This window comes from Portunus trituberculatus, chromosome 43 (assembly GCF_017591435.1).
Source record: "Portunus trituberculatus isolate SZX2019 chromosome 43, ASM1759143v1, whole genome shotgun sequence".
NCBI classification, from domain to species: domain Eukaryota; kingdom Metazoa; phylum Arthropoda; class Malacostraca; order Decapoda; family Portunidae; genus Portunus; species Portunus trituberculatus.
The window spans coordinates 20,744,190-20,760,813 of NC_059297.1; the positions used below are offsets into that span (position 1 = coordinate 20,744,190).

A 16,624-nucleotide genomic window follows, 5' to 3' on the forward strand; every position below is an offset into this window, starting at 1 on the left:
ATGAAAATTCCGTAGATTTTTTAATGGGAATTTTTCCATTTTACGCCAAAAATACGCATTTCCGCCGCAACAGCAAGGGTCATCTGGCGCCGCTATAATAAACAGTTAATAGGTTAACGAGGAAGGTTAAAAGCGAATATGAGTTGAGGGTAGCCAGCCAAGCAAAAATGGATCCCAAGTGATTTTTTCAGTTATATAAGACGAAAAGCAGAGAAGAAACAGGTTCTTTAAGGATAGCAAACAGGGAGATTGCTAGTTCTGGGGAAGAGATTAGTAAAATTATGAACGAGTATTTTTCAACTGTCTTCACCCAAGAGAACACACAGGAAATCCCAGATAGTAAACAAATTTTTAGGGCACAGGATACTGAAAAGCTCACATATGTTTATATATCTAAGGAAATGGTTGAACGGGAGATTCAAATTCAAATCACCAGGACCTGACGATATACACCCAAAAGTAATTAAGAAGTGCAAGAAAGTCATCAGGGAACCTTAAGCAGCGTTGTTTAGGATGTCACTGGAGTCTGGTGAAGTACCGATTATGTAAAGAGAAGATAATGATGTTCCCATATTTAAGAAGGGAGATGAAACCCTAACGTCTAATTACAGGCCTGTCAGCTTAACTTCAATTGTGAGTAAATTAATTGAATCAATAATAACGAAAAACATTAGGGAACTCCTAGACAAACACGACTTCGTAAATCAAACATAGCATGGCTTTACGAAGGGAAAGTCGTGCCTTACAAACTAGTTGAGTTTTTAAAGTAAGGTTTATGAGGCGGCAGATAATGGTGATAATCATGATATTCCAGTAAATATATATATATATATATATATATATATATATATATATATATATATATATATATATATATATATATATATATATATATATATATATATATATATATATATATATATATATATATATATATATATATATATATATATATATATATATATATATATATATATATATATATATATATATATATATATATATATATATATTTTCACGAGAATTTATGGGCTAAGGGGGATACCTTTTGGGATACCTCCTATCTCAAAGCCCATTTGCTAGGAAACCGTTGCCCCAAGTGAGGAACTTCAACCCACACTCGGACCATGGACAGAATCCCAAAGCACGCATCGTTCCACTGTACCACGGCGGTGCCGCACCAGAGGCTCTTAAAAAAGTTAGAGCGCACGGGATAGATGGTAGAATATAAGCCTGGATTTCAGCCTGGTTAGGTGATAGGCAACAGAGGGTAGTAATTAATGGACCTAATTCGGAGTGTGGTAGAGTAATCAGTGGGGTGCTACAGAATTAAGTTTTAAGGCCATTATTATTTTTCATATATTTCAATGACTTTGATAGTGGAATTAGTAGTGATATTAAGAAATTTCCAGATGACACGAAGATAGGTATATTATTTAGGTCAGATTTGGATGCCACTGCCGTGCAGGCAGACTTGGATAGGATGAAAAAATGGACAAATAAATGGGAAATGCAGTTCAATATTAACAAGTGCAGGGTACTGAGAGTAGGTAAAGGTAATCCACACAATAGGTACAAGATAAACAATGAGGCACTAAGAAGTTCCAAGTATGAAAAATATTTAGGAGTCATAATTAGCTCCGACCTTGGTCAGAGGAAACAATGTATTGAGACTAGAAATAAAGCAAATAGGGATTAATTTTTAGAAGTGTTAAGAGCAGAAGTCCCGTAGTAATACTAAAATTATACTTGCTGCTGGTCAGGCCACATCTTGACTATATGGTACAATTCTGGTCCCCACATTATAGAAAGGAAATAGCTCTATTAGAGTCGGTGCAAGGGATGAAGGATATTCCCTATGAAGAGAGACTAAAAAAACTCAATCTGCTCTCCTTAGAGAGACGTAGATTAAGAGGATGGAAGTATTTAAGTGGTGTAAAGGTTTTAACAAAGGGGACATGAACGAAGTTTTTAGGATTAATAGCCAGGACAGAACCAGAAACAATGGGTTTAAACTTTAAAAAATTAGGTTTAGGAGAGAAATGGGAAGAAACTTGTTTCCAAAGAGTGGTTGATGAGTGGAACAGACTCAGTGGTTATATAGTTAGGGCCGAATCAATAGGGAGTTTGAAAAGAAGATTAGATAAGTTCATGGATGGGGATGATAGATCGAATTAGGTAGCTTTAATCATAAAGGGAATGCCGCGTGTGGCCCTGCGGCCTTTTGCAGCTTCCCTCGTTTCTTAAGAACATATGTTCTTATGTTAACTGCTGCAGCCTACGAAATACTAGACACTATTATTTTGCAAATAAAAAAAAAATGACAACGAAAAACGTTATGGACATGTTTTACATTTTCATTTGGCAACTGTAGGGTGTATCGTCTATCTTTGAAATGCGACTATATGCCAGTCAGCCAGGCACCAGCCAGAGTGCGGGAAGTGTGTAAACATCCTAATATTCGCCCCCCCCCTCCCTGTGCCTCTGATTTGGTTCACTAAATACTACGATATGACACGTCACAAAGTAAAAGTTAATATGACAAAATAATAGAATTAACAGCTGTATTTGTTTTAATATCCTCCGTATACCGTTAAGCCTAAATAAAGAGTAGATGTGATAATATGGTATCAACTGGTGCGCCCATTTCTTGCGGTTTGAATGTATGTATCAGTGGATCATTCTGTCCTGCCAATCGACAGATCGACTTGGCGAGACAAAGTTTCAGTGTGTCATGAACTGACGTGGCTTCTGCTGTAGGCATAGTATTTCTTGTTGGTGACAGGCTCCATCTTAAATAATTCTGTGGTTATCCTAAAGAAACCCTAACACCTCTCATGATAATTCTAGAATCAATTGCATACACCCATATTCGTTGCCTACGCCTACGCTTCCTCAGTCACTGTAACACTGCTATTTCTGCAAAACATATCAGTCTATACTTCCCGAAGGCTGCCTTGGTACTGAATTATCTGAATGATGTGAATCAGATGTGTTGAGATAGTCGGTTGGAACTATGCAGATTCAAAATAATTCCATTCAAATGATTCTTCATGAACTGAATCGATTCGATTGCTCGACTATTTATTTCCCCTTCTGCGTCCGGGACTCGAACCAGGGCCTTCTCAGTTGTAAGCTGTTTGTGCTAACCACTAACCTAGGCGGTGTGTGTGTGTGTGTGTGTGTGTGTGTGTGTGTGTGTGTGTGTGTGTGTGTGTGTGTGTGTGTGTGTGTGTGTGTGTGTGTGTGTGTGTGTGTGTGTGTGTGTGAGTGAGAGAGAGAGAGAGAGAGAGAGAGAGAGAGAGAGAGAGAGAGAGAGAATCATCAGACAAATAATAAAATACATTTACACTTGTCAGAATTGGGATTAATTATACGAAAAATTCCATTCCTGGTACATGAAATATATTTAGACACTCTCTCTCTCTCTCTCTCTCTCTCTCTCTCTCTCTCTCTCTCTCTCTCTCTCTCTCTCTCTCTCTCTCTCTCTCTCTCTCAATATATCTTGTTCTGATTACAGATGGCAAATATTCGTTCATTTACCATACTCTTCATCCGGCGCTCAGGTCGTGCGCGTGGCAACCTGGAAGCCAGGCCGTAGAATGGTTTATTTTGAAAACAGAGTTTTCTTTCCTGATAAATACAAAAAGTGAGTTATTACAAATGTAACTTAAGTGATTATAGAAAAAATAATCAACTATTTCTGGATTAAAAATAATTCTTGACTATTTGGTTTGTAGCTTTCACAACATGCAAGTTAACCTGACGTGGCTCCCACTCACACCCTACTTCATGGAGGTCATACAAGAAGGTCCAGACGGGAAGCAAATATCAACTTATCGAGGGAGAGAATATTTGATAATTATGGCTATGGGAGCTGCTCTTAACTTTTCCCTTAACCCACTACCCTTCGAAGGATGGGAAGGAGTAAGTTGTGTGTGTGTGTGTGTGTGTGTGTGTGTGTGTGTGTGTGTGTGTGTGTGTGTGTGTGTGTGTGTGTGTGTGTGTGTGTGTGTGTGTGTGTGTGTGTGTGTGTGTGTGTGTGTGTGTGTGTGTGTGTGTGTTTTATGCAAGAAGCCTGCCAAGAAGGGGTGATAAAAAAGCCTTTTTAATTGTTAGTTCCTTGAACACACACACACACACACACACACACACACACACACACACACACACACACAACTTACTCCTGTCACTCTCCATTATTCATTAATGATCTTAACCAAACTTCTTGCCCTATACAATCATCCTAAGCCTATTCTACATCTTTCCACGTCCTTTCAGAGGCGACCAACCCTTCAGGAAGTCAATAGATCACGCAGGGACGCCACAGAACGCCTGGCTTCTGATCTTTTGTAGTGTTCAATGCCTCAAAAAACTCAATTCCTCCACCTATCAACTCGGCAGAACTTTCCAGACAACTATCCCCTCTTTTTCAAAAACACTGAACTGTCTCCTCTTCAACAGTGAATATCCTCGGTCTGTCCTTTACTCATAATCTTAACTGGAAGCTTCAAATCTCATCTCTTACTAAAACAGCTTCTATGAAGTTCGGCGTTCTGAGGCGTCTCCGCTAGTTTTCAACTAGTAATCCAACTAGTAACTCTGTACAAGGGCCATATCCATCCTTGTATGGAGTAATCTTAGCATGTTGGGGTATGGGGGGGATGCCACTCACACAGTTTTATTAGACAGGATGGAATTAAACTTTTTCGTCTCATTAACTCCCCTCCTCTGACTGACGGTCTTCAGCCTCTTTCTCACCGCCGAAATGTTGTACCTTTTTATTTTTTATCATTATTTTCATGCTAACTGCTCTATTGATCTTGCTAACTGCATGCCTCCCCTCCTGCTGCGGCCTCGCTGCACAAAGCTTTCTTCTTCTTCTCATCTCTATTCTTTCCAACTCTAATAAAAGAGTTAACCAGTATTTTCAATCATTCATACCTTTCTCTGGTAAACTCTGTAACCCCCTGCCTGCTTCTGTATTTCCAACTTCCTACGACTTGACTTCTTTTAAGAGGAAGGTTTCAAGGTACTTGTCCCTGAATTTTCGATAACTCACCACCATTTTGTCTTAGCTAGTTTCCCTCTTGCATAATATATATATATATATATATATATATATATATATATATATATATATATATATATATATATATATATATATATATATATATATATATATATATATATATATATATATATATATATATATATATATATATATATATATATATATATATATATATATATATATATATATATATATATATATATATATATATATATATATATATATATATATATATATATATATATATATATATATATATATATATATATATATATATATATATATATATATATATATATATATATATATATATATATATATATATATATATATATATATATATATATATATATATATATATATATATATATATATATATATATATATATATATATATATATTTCGGGAGTAGACCATTTTGAATGCATGTACTATTGAAGTCAACAGCGAGGTCTGCATTATTCTTTTGTACAGCATATTTTGTGTTTTCGCACACAAAACACAAAATATGCTGTACAAAAGAATAATGCAGACCTCGCTGTTCACTATACATATATATATATATATATATATATATATATATATATATATATATATATATATATATATATATATATATATATGTGTGTGTGTGTGTGTGTGTGTGTGTGTGTGTGTGTGTGTTTCCTTACAATAGTTTCTTTTAATGAAGGTTTTGCGCCGCTTAAGAGATCGAGAAGCCTTGATATGGCCTGTGAACTTGCCCATTTTGCCAGATATGGTCCAAGAATATGACTTCAGTTTCTTTCTCGAACGGTCTACTTTGGCTTTCACAATGGCCAAACCAACTCTCAAGCCCAGTTGGCAAAGTCTCTACTATCCACTACAAATCGAAGTTTGGATTTTGGTTGCAGCCTCTCTTCTCATTGTGTTCATCATCTTTCTAATGGTATGATTTGTATCTTTTTTAGAGTACAAATATATCTTTTGAGAGTGTGTGTGTGTGTGTGTGTGTAATTCACTGTTTGATCTGCTGCAGTCTATGACGAGACAGCCAGACGTTACCCTACGGAACGAGCTCAGAGCTCATTATTTCCGATATTAGGATAGGCCTGAGACCAGGCACACACCACACACCGGGACAACAAGGTCACAACTCCTCCATTTACATCCCGTACCTACTCACTGCTAGGTGAACAAGGGCTACACGTGAAAGTAGACACACCCAAATATCTCCACCCGACCGGGGAATCGAACCCCGGTCCTCTGGCTTGCGAAGCCAGCGCTCTAACCACTGAGCTACCGGGCCGTGTGTGTGTGTGTGTGTGTGTGTGTGTGTGTGTGTGTGTGTGTGTGTGTGTGTGTGTGTGTGTGTGTGTGTGTGTGTGTGTGTGTGTGTGTGTGTGTAAATTAGTCCAGTATTCGCTAAAATTGCTGGAAATATCCATAGTTCTGCCTAACTCTTAACTCCCTACTTCCGTAGAAATTTTTCACTAGTTTCACCAAACCTAAAACTTAAACACACACACACACACACACACACACACACACACACACACGGCCCGGTAGCTCAGTGGTTAGAGCGCTGGCTTCACAAGCCAGATGACCAGGGTTCGATTCCCCGGCCGGGTGGAGATATTTGGGTGTGTCTCCTTTCACGTGTAGCCCCTGTTCACCTAACAGAGAGTAGGTACGGGATGTAAATCGAGGAGTTGTGACCTTGTTGCCCCGGTGTGTGGTGTGTGCCTGGTCTCAGACCTATCCCAAGATCGGAAATAATGAGCTCTGAGCTCGTTCCGTAGGGTAACGTCTGGCTGTCTCGTCAGAGACTGCAGCAGATCAAACAGTGAATTACACACACACACACACACACATATATATATATATATATATATATATATATATATATATATATATATATATATATATATATATATATATAGCCATAGTTACCTCCGATTTTGGTCAGAGGAAGTAATGCATAGATGCTAGAAATAAGGTAAATAGGGTACTAGGAGTGTTAAGAGCAAAAGTCTGGAAGTAATACTAAAATTATACTTTGTGCTATTCAGACCACATCTGCGGTGTAATTCTGGTCCCTAGTACAAAGGTTATAACAAAAGGGACCTGAGCGAAGTTCTTAGGATCAGTAACGGGGACAGAACCGGAAATAGCGGGTTTAAGCTTGAATGTCAGTGCTGAGTCAATAGGGAACTTTAAAAGAAGATTAGATAAATTTAAGGATGGGGATGATAGATGGAATTGGGAGCATTAAACATAGAGGGATTAGCCCTGTGTAGGCCTGGCGGGCTCTTGTAGTTTCCCTCTTTTCTTATGTTCTTATGTATGTATGCTTTCAGATTCAACACAACGTTGAAGGAAAGAATCATGAGGTATGGCTAGCAGTAAAGCTTGTGATTGGAACGCTGCTCGATGAAGCCATCCCAGGGAAGTTGCCCAGGAAAACGCCATTGCGAGTGTTGTTAACAGCATGGCTGATATGCACCTTCATCTTCGGAACAGTTTATCGCAGTAACTTAACTGCCTGTCTTACAATTCCTACTTACCCTTCCCGCCCAGAGACTCTTGTTGATCTCCTCAACATTGGAGCAAGGTACATATTGCTACACCAACCGCCCAACAAAAATTAAATCATGTACATCTAATGACTAAAGAGCAGAGGCTGACACTGAAACACCCAAGGGAAACACTAGGTCAGAACGTAGACGCCAGTCACATATGTCGTAGTCTGTCAAAAATCAAAAGATAAGCGTATTGACACCTCTCTGAAATTCTAAATGCCATTATGGTACGCCATTAGTACTAGTATCTTGCAATAAACAAACAACATAGAAGAGGGATGAGAGCTGAAAACTTATCAAAAACCTTGCTAACTATTTCATATTCGTATGTAAATGTAATCGTGGAGAGAGTCCTTCCATGGTTTGCAATGCATTCTTTAAAACGGCTCAAATACGAGTCCATGCTCATCGAAGGTGCCATTTTTTTTTTTTTTTTTTATGAAGGCCGAGGACAACATAAAATGGTAAAAATGAGGTCCATTGTGTTGCCAGTTCCATTAAAGATCATATTAGTTATCCAGAATTCATGGGCAAATGTCTTGAAACCTCCCTCTTAAAAGAAGTCAAGTCGTAGGAAAATGTAAATACAAAATTAAATGACCACCTGGAGTGGCGCCATAGGGTAGGCGAGGCGACGCGCCCCCCCCTGTGTATGCCCCCCGTGATTGATTGATGGATTGTGTTGTTTTGTGATTGGCTTGTATATCCAAAACGGAGCTTTTTACGGCCACTGTAATTGGCTTACATGTTAAGTCAAGTCTCTAAAGAGGGACTGTCGTCAAAAGGCGACTTTCGCTTTTCCGCGATCCGGCACACCAAAGGCGCTTTCGGAAACGCCCTTGATGTATTTTTTTTTTTTTTTATCAAATCATATGTGGTCACTTCATACCTAGCATGCGCAAATACCACACTATATGAAGACAGATAAAAAGTATATCGGCTACATACTTGATGGCTGAGCTCTGTGTGAGGTGTGTTCCTATTCCACAAGTTAACATAAATAGGATATCTCACAAGGATAAAAATTTCCAAGAATTTACAGGGTTGTCCCGGCCATAGTTCCCTTTCCTCCAACCGTCGATTCCAGTGATAATTAATACAAGTAATGTAAAAACGTTATTAGGATAGTTTAAGTTTGGTTGGGATAATCTGATTTGGTTAGGTTTAACGCTATATTTTATGATGTTAGTTTTTCCTGAATTGTGTTTTTGATTAATTTAATTTGGGACTCATTTATCTGCAGAAATCCTTTGTTTTCGTTTTTTACTTTCCATGTCTGCAAGTCGTGGGGAGGAAGGAATATGAAAACTAGGTATTTTTGATGGAGATGAGTCCCAACTTTGTTATTTATTTATTTTACACTTTTCTTTTCAGAGTTACGATTGTGGACACAATGGATATATTTGTTACCAGCTTTAAGCAGTCTGAATCTCATACCCTACGAGCATTGACAGACAGAATGGTATACGTTCCATCTTTTAAGGAGGGAATGACAGAATCACTAACTGAAAAGCAAGTAACGTTTTCTTTTTACAACAAATCATAATCTGGTAAACACATGAAACATTTACTTAACAATCCAATGCTTGAAATCATTATTTTTGCTTACAAATGGCTCATTTAATTTAAGTATAAATTCCTACCTTCAGTTCAGCACACTTATTTGAACGATTGTATATGGAGGTCAAAATTGAAGAACACTTCACCAATAACGACGGGTCAACTTCTCTCTACGTGACGCAGGGAAGTCTCTTAGATGATTTTTCAGCTTTCCTTCTTATACGAGACGCGCCATTCAAACCCAAAATTGACTCTTGTTTGATGGTATTTCACGAGGTGAGAGAGAGAGAGAGAGAGAGAGAGAGAGAGAGAGAGAGAGAGAGAGAGAGAGAGAATTATATAATGAAAAATATACAAAAATTATAACCGTAAAAAATGTAATAGCTACGTATGAAGCAATAAGATACATAAATACTAGTGCTGTATAATTATTTTCTTTAAACCACAATGCATGCAATAAAGGGTATATTTTCAGAGTGGATTACTTACGAAATGGAAGACAGAAGTTATGGATGAAATTCGTCAAGAAAATCAAGAACGGCGGAAAACAAATATACTACAAGAGTACGAGAAAGAGACCACGGACGAAACTAATGTTGTTTCTCTCACACTCTTGCACATGCAAGGACCACTTGTTCTTTACCTTCTCACCACCACTGCCTCTTTCTTAGCATTTATCAGTGAAATTTTGATCGGTGCTTATCATCACCGCAACTTGAATATGTCAAGGCAACCACCGTCTTTGCAATAATCTGGACCTGTACTGTATTATTCTATTGACTTTAAATAATGATCACGCTCATTAAGCTCACTAGGTGAAAAATATAAGCATAATAAACAATTTAACAATCTTGAAAACTTGTAGTATGTACATAACTGAAGCCTACAAAATTGTCAAGATTAATGTAAATACATACTGTCGACTTTAATATGAGAGAGAGAGAGAGAGAGAGAGAGAGAGAGAGAGAGAGAGAGAGAGAGAGAGAGAGAGAGAGAGAGAGAGAGAGAGAGAGAGAGAGAGAGAGAGAGAGAGAGAGAGAGAGAGAGAGAGAGAGAGAGAGAGAGAGAGAGAGAGAGAGAGAGAGAGAGAGAGAGAGAGAGAGAGAGAGAGAGAGAGAGAGAGAGAGAGAGAGAGAGAGGTGGGGGGGGATGAGCCACCAGACTTCCACCTCGGTGTGTGTGTGTGTGTATGTGTGTGTGTGTGTGTGTGTGTGTGTGTGTGTGTGTGTGTGTGTGTGTGTGTGTGTGTGTGTGTGTGTGTGTGTGTGTGTGTGTGTGTGTGTGTGTGTGTGTGTGTGTGTGTGATCAACAACAAAGCATATCTGCATGAACGACTATATTTTGAGCCGAAGGTCACTGAGCATTTCACAGGCAAAAGAATTTCATGCCAGTTTTATAGCACCATAATCTTGACAGGGAATGGTACCTTCAAGATTAATTTCCATAATTGTATCTTAAAGCATCATGAGTTACGTTTGTAAGAACTTCTGAGCTCCTGCAGCCATCAATAAAATGGTCGCAATCCAGTCTTTGTCCCACTCCAAGCTGACACTTTGACCAACCTCTCTGAATCATCACCCTGTACTTATACTTCCAGTCTCCAAACCTCGCTATGAAGGGATCGTCAACGACGTCATATCAGAAAAAAGGTACAATGGATTTATGAGAATTGTAATATTCTGTGGGCTACTGCCCTCGTGAGAATGACAGACAAGCCACCCACTTACGCCCATAGAATATTACAGCCTCTCAGTTGAGTAGCATTATGTATTATTGAAAAAACCTCAGATCTGGTATAAGCCTGATGAAAATGCAAAACAGTCGATACATTCTGCATTTCACTAGTGCTAAGCCCCAGATAGAAGCAAAGGTTTCCAGTAAGACACTCCCTCCCAAGCCCTCTCTCTCTCTCTCTCTCTCTCTCTCTCTCTCTCTCTCTCTTGACTCTGAAATTGATTGCATTGTTTAAGGACAAAACCGAATACAAATAAGACTACAGTATGTTGTAAGAAAACATTTACTTGACATCATACACTGAGGTTCAGATAAGACGCGATCTACTCTGGTCTAACGGACTGACCACAAAATATGTTTGTTGGTCGATCACGTTCCCCCAAAAATACCTCACTGTACTATCATTAGTTATGGGCACATGGTTTTCATTATGTTAACACTTTCAATTAATTCCTAGTAATTAGTTGAGCTAATAAATAGAATATGTTTATTAAATAAAAGTTGTTATTCAGAATATTGGTTTCAAGTCTGTAAAGTATGTTTGTTATCTCTACTTGCATAGCGTCATGTATTTTCATTTCCTCGATTTTTTTTTTTTTTTCACCTTTTATCTCGTAGGACTAATTTCTCTCTCTCTCTCTCTCTCTCTCTCTCTCTCTCTCTCTCTCTCTCTCTCTCTCTCTCTCTCTCTCTCTCTCTCTCTCTCTCTCTCTCTCTCTCTCTCTCTCTCTCAGTAGGGAGAACGAGAATACCATTCCAGCCTTCCACTGTAGTAGAATATGAGGAAAAATCAATGGCAAGGACTTTTCGGGCTTGTCTGTTACTCACACGTGCTCTCATTCCTTAGTACTTTGTATCATGATAGATGTTAGAATTGTCAATGATGGTCAATGATGTGAAAAATAAAAAAAGGAAGTATGAGAGTGTACGCGAATAAGAAGGCCCACACTGCTTATCTTTATCGCTTATTACTGTGCCTTATATAGTATATCAATACTCCAGTAAAATAATGTCACCTACAAAGGGAAGTTAGCTAAATACGATGATGTAACCGGTTTATAGATGGAACTCTACATTTATTATGTAGGAGACAAATATTTATGTAAGAAATTATCTCACTATCCATCAGATATAATTTTTCAGTGCAATGAATGATGAAGAACTGAGTCAGATTCCTTTCTCGCTAACTTGAACAATGAACTTTTCTTCTTGTCATTTCAGTGTTGAGTTGGTAAGCTATACAAGACGAGAAAAGTACACACAAGATTCAAATAGTTATTACAAGATTCAAATAGTTATTTATTACCGGCTTGTGGCAGTCGCTTAGATCTCACTCTTATCACTGAGGGATCAGGAGTTCAGACAGAGAATTGTAACAAAATTTGAAGTTATTTTTTCACCATACCGTTTTTTTGTTGCAGGTATGTACTTGCTTGGAACGCCTCTGCCCGCCAGCTTATGCTTGCTAACTGACCAGCTAACCAATATAAAACTCCCCCTAACACAATTGCTACATATTGAAAATATATAATAAATAACAGTAAAAAATAAGGCATATTATGGTTGCGTATACTTGGGAGTGGGAAAGAGACAAAAAAATCATAGGAAAACCAATCTGACCTCAGCCTGGTTGCCAAAACTGTATGGAAAAGGGAGAAAAGAAGAAAACTATAGTATAACACCCCTAATACATACTTTTTGTCAAGCGCCCTAGAGGGAATCTTAACTGTCCCCAAGTTCATGGATCCTCACTTTGTTGTCTAGAATTGAAATGGCAACAAATCCGAAGTCTCAAATCCTCACATCAATACTGTAGAAATATTTTAAAAGCGACAGATTGAAGAAAACTAGAGTATAACAATTCATATCCTAACTATTTCTAACACATACGAAGGGAATCCAGTATAAACAAGCGAGTGATTCTTTCATAATCGCGCACTTCAAAATAATTCATAAAAGATCTAACGAAGTTTAATCTTGACTGAAAACAGTGGAAAGAGTTGCTGCATGTAGTTCAGGAAACTGGACTTTCCCAGATTAATTAATTGATTAACTGAAAAGTTTAAGGCGCTGCAATATTGCGGTCATATGACTGATGAGAACTGTTCAAAGTAATTAGAATAGTTGGTTAAAATATTGATAATACCAATGAAAATATTGTAGAGTAAATAAAAATATTAACAAAATCAAACTGAACGAATCATCCAACGAAGAGTTGAGTGCTATACAAATTAAGATGGCTGCTATTGAAACATATTAAGTGAGGGAATAACACACTGACCCAAAATAATAAATCTGGTGGTATTCCTGTAGTACAGTGATTCCCAAACTGGGGATAAATTACCCCCGGGGGATAATTTGATAATTTTTCGGGAGTAATGGAGAGTTGACAGAAAAAAAGTTAAGAATTCTAAAAATCAAGTAAACATTGTAGTATCTGGCATTAGAATTAATGTTGACTTATTCTCAATATGCACTGATGTAAAGTAAACCTATTATAAATATTTATTTATTATAAATAGTTAGCTATTATAAATAACTATTATAAATAATTATTAATCATAATAAATAAAGTTAAACCAAATAACAAATTTGAAAATATATTTATTTTCCAAACACATATTGTATTAAGCGTGATATTAAGACGGAAAAGATGTCAGCTACCAGGCAGATGTGGCTAATCTCAATCCAGTGCATCCTTTCTGAGGGAGAAAATGTCAAGGTAGTGCAGAGCACGCATGACACCAAGCCATCACCGCTCTGCCCTCAAATACTTCAACTTAAAAAAAGTCTTACATTCGCCATTTGTTGTTAACACGGGCTGGGTAGCTTGTTAGGACCTATAGCTTGTATGAGTGTAAACACACACACACACACACACACACACACACACACACACACACACACACACACACACACACACACACACACACACACACACATATATATATATATATATATATATATATATATATATATATATATATATATATATATATATATATATATATATACATATATACATCGTCTTTCTATCTTACAAGATTTAACTATGAGGAGAACTGTTCAGCTATTGGTTCTACTGTTATGGAGCTACTTTGTTCCTGCCGGCCAAGCGTTTTCACTACCGAGTAAGCATTATATCAGTGTTCCAATGAAAATTATGTGTATTGCATTATCAAATAATAAAGTTTAAGCATTATATATATATATATATATATATATATATATATATATATATATATATATATATATATATATATATATATATATATATATATATATATATATATATATATATATATATATATATATATATATATATATATATATATATATATATATATATATATATATATATATATATATATATATATATATATATATATATATATATATATATATAGGTTATGCCTTTGGAAACGTCAGTGAAGCATGGAGTACTGATAACATGTTACATCTTGTGTTCGGTGACGCGTCAAACTTTCAGTGTTTCCTTATCGTCATAAGAGATGGTTATCTTCCAGACTCCTACTTCTCTCAGGTGAGAACCCCTTCACTCGCACATCTACTTTATAATTTCTAATATAACGTTTATTTTTCAATATACCTTTTGCTTATTACACTACCAAGAATATCAAAATATTTCCTTGATTGTGACAAAAACAGTTTATTATTACTACTACTACTACTACTACTACTACTACTACTACTACTACTACTACTACTACTATTACTACTACTACTACGGGTGCGTTTACACCAAGCGAATCAAATCGATTCAATTCATGAAGAATCAACACGATTCACGATTCGTGTTGATTCGCCACATTAGTTTCAATGTAACCGTTAACACTAGGCGAATTGAGTCAATTCAAATCATACCGATTCATGACGATTCAGAATCCATGATTGATTTTAGGACACATTTTTCATCAGTCAAGACGATTTAATCGAGGAATAAACACTATGCTTAGTATGCTAGTGGACGTCCTAATGAATATAGTAGGAGAATATGATCCCATGTATGATACACTTATCGTACTAAATCATAGCTAGAAGGAACTGCTGTAGCGTATGGATTACTAGATAATATTATTCTGTATATTTAAAAACATATGACAACAGAAAGCGTTATGGACATGGTTTTACATTTTCATTTGGCAACTGTAGGGTGTATCGTCTACCTTTGAAATGCGTTGTATAATGTAATCTCCAGTCAGCCAGGTATCAGCCAGAGTGGGAGAGGACTGTAAACTTCCTTATATTACCCCTTATGCCTCTGATTTCGTAGAATTTGCTTATTCATACACACAAATATATGCATGTGCTCATATTTTTATAAAATTTATGATAAATTAAAATTTTTGTTATATAATTAAAGATGTTTGTGGATTGCACTACAGACTCGAAATTGAGATACAAGATTTTATATTTTTCTCTTACCCCACTTTATCCTGAGGCTCGAGAGTTCGTCTTAGCACATCAAGTTCAAGACTAATATGAGCACAAGTCTAAGACGAACTTTAAAAAAAAATGTTAATACGGCCCCTGATATCAGACTTAAAGTTACTATCGTTGTGTATTTTATATCTATTTGGTGTCAGACATAGCCATCATAACTTGATATATCATAAAAAAAAACATTCTAAGACTAATTAAATTTAAAATTAAATTTGAGTCTCTTTAAGGTATGTTTTCAAACTTAAATTTGTTTATTAGAATATATTCATAAATATCTTTTTTGTCAGATATATCTTAGTCGCTGAAAAAAAAAAAATGAAAAACATGAACATTCAAGTAGACCCTACGACTACCATAAAAAATCATATGAATTTGTAAATTGAGCTAAACTCTTCCTTGTAAAACTGGAAGTCAATTTTGTTAGTTAATATTGTTTTAAGTACCACTTTTGTTTTTGTCACTTATTGTAAATCAATGCAATTACTAATTTCATGAATTTGCATTTCATGTGATTATGATTCATGATTATATGTGATTGTTCTAAATGGACTTACGAGAAGGTAGTATAACTTGTATAACTGGGGTCTGCTAAAGGTTAGAAAAAAGTTAAAATAATGGGTCTGCTAACAGACTTCTCTCTTCAGACCTTTTCCATTATTATTGCATATACAATTATTGAGCTTGAGCGTAAACCTGAACTCATTCATGAGCACATGGAAAACCGTAGCTATTAAGGTTTTGAAAAGTTAAAAAGTTACAGAAATTTTCGATTAATATTCATAATTTTGTGTATAGATTATTCTGCATACAGTACATACTATAAAACTAGGTATATTACCTTGATTTCATTGGAAGGCTTGAAAAATCAGACTATACCAGAGTGAATAGAAAAGCGAGAATCTTTCGGAGAAAGTCACAAACAAGAAGAAATTATTTATGACTCACGTGTTGTAATGTGCTAGCAACCGCTTTTGGATGTACTGCTGAGAATACGGAAAGGTCAGCTCTTTACCAAAGGCCTACACCTAAAATGACTGTCTTTCATTATACATTGTTAACCTCTTCAGTACAATGCCACGTTTTCATAATTTCTGCTTATTATTTGGTGATTTTATACAGCTTCAGGAACTTATGTGGGGACTAAAATATTAAAGACTCTGGCCATTAATCTTCTAACCTCCATATACCTTTCCTAATGCAAATAGAATTGTCTAACCATACCAAAAGATCA

At 36.3% G+C, this 16,624-nt stretch overlaps 2 protein-coding genes and 1 non-coding gene across 3 annotated transcripts in view; 2 read left to right on the forward strand and 1 right to left on the reverse strand.

The window, feature by feature from the left end:
• Positions 1-9,200, forward strand: part of LOC123517999 — a 12,700-nt gene extending 3,500 nt beyond the window's left edge. The window contains exons 3-5 of the mRNA XM_045278501.1: positions 5,783-6,002; positions 7,414-7,667; positions 9,010-9,200. Of these exons, the coding sequence (XP_045134436.1) occupies positions 5,783-6,002; positions 7,414-7,667; positions 9,010-9,181 (646 nt within the window). The 3' untranslated portion in view covers positions 9,182-9,200. The remainder of the gene's footprint in view (positions 1-5,782; positions 6,003-7,413; positions 7,668-9,009) is intronic.
• Positions 6,289-6,362, reverse strand: Trnaa-cgc. Its single transcript has one exon. It is a non-coding gene; the product is annotated as a tRNA-Ala (tRNA).
• Position 9,201: 1 nt separating the features above from the next.
• LOC123518335 lies at positions 9,202-10,119 on the forward strand. The gene is made up of 2 exons (XM_045279098.1): positions 9,202-9,471; positions 9,671-10,119. Exons 1-2 carry the CDS (start codon positions 9,313-9,315, stop codon positions 9,944-9,946), a joined length of 435 nt encoding a protein of 144 aa, XP_045135033.1. The 5' UTR covers positions 9,202-9,312; the 3' UTR covers positions 9,947-10,119.
• The last annotated feature ends 6,505 nt before the right edge of the window (positions 10,120-16,624 follow it).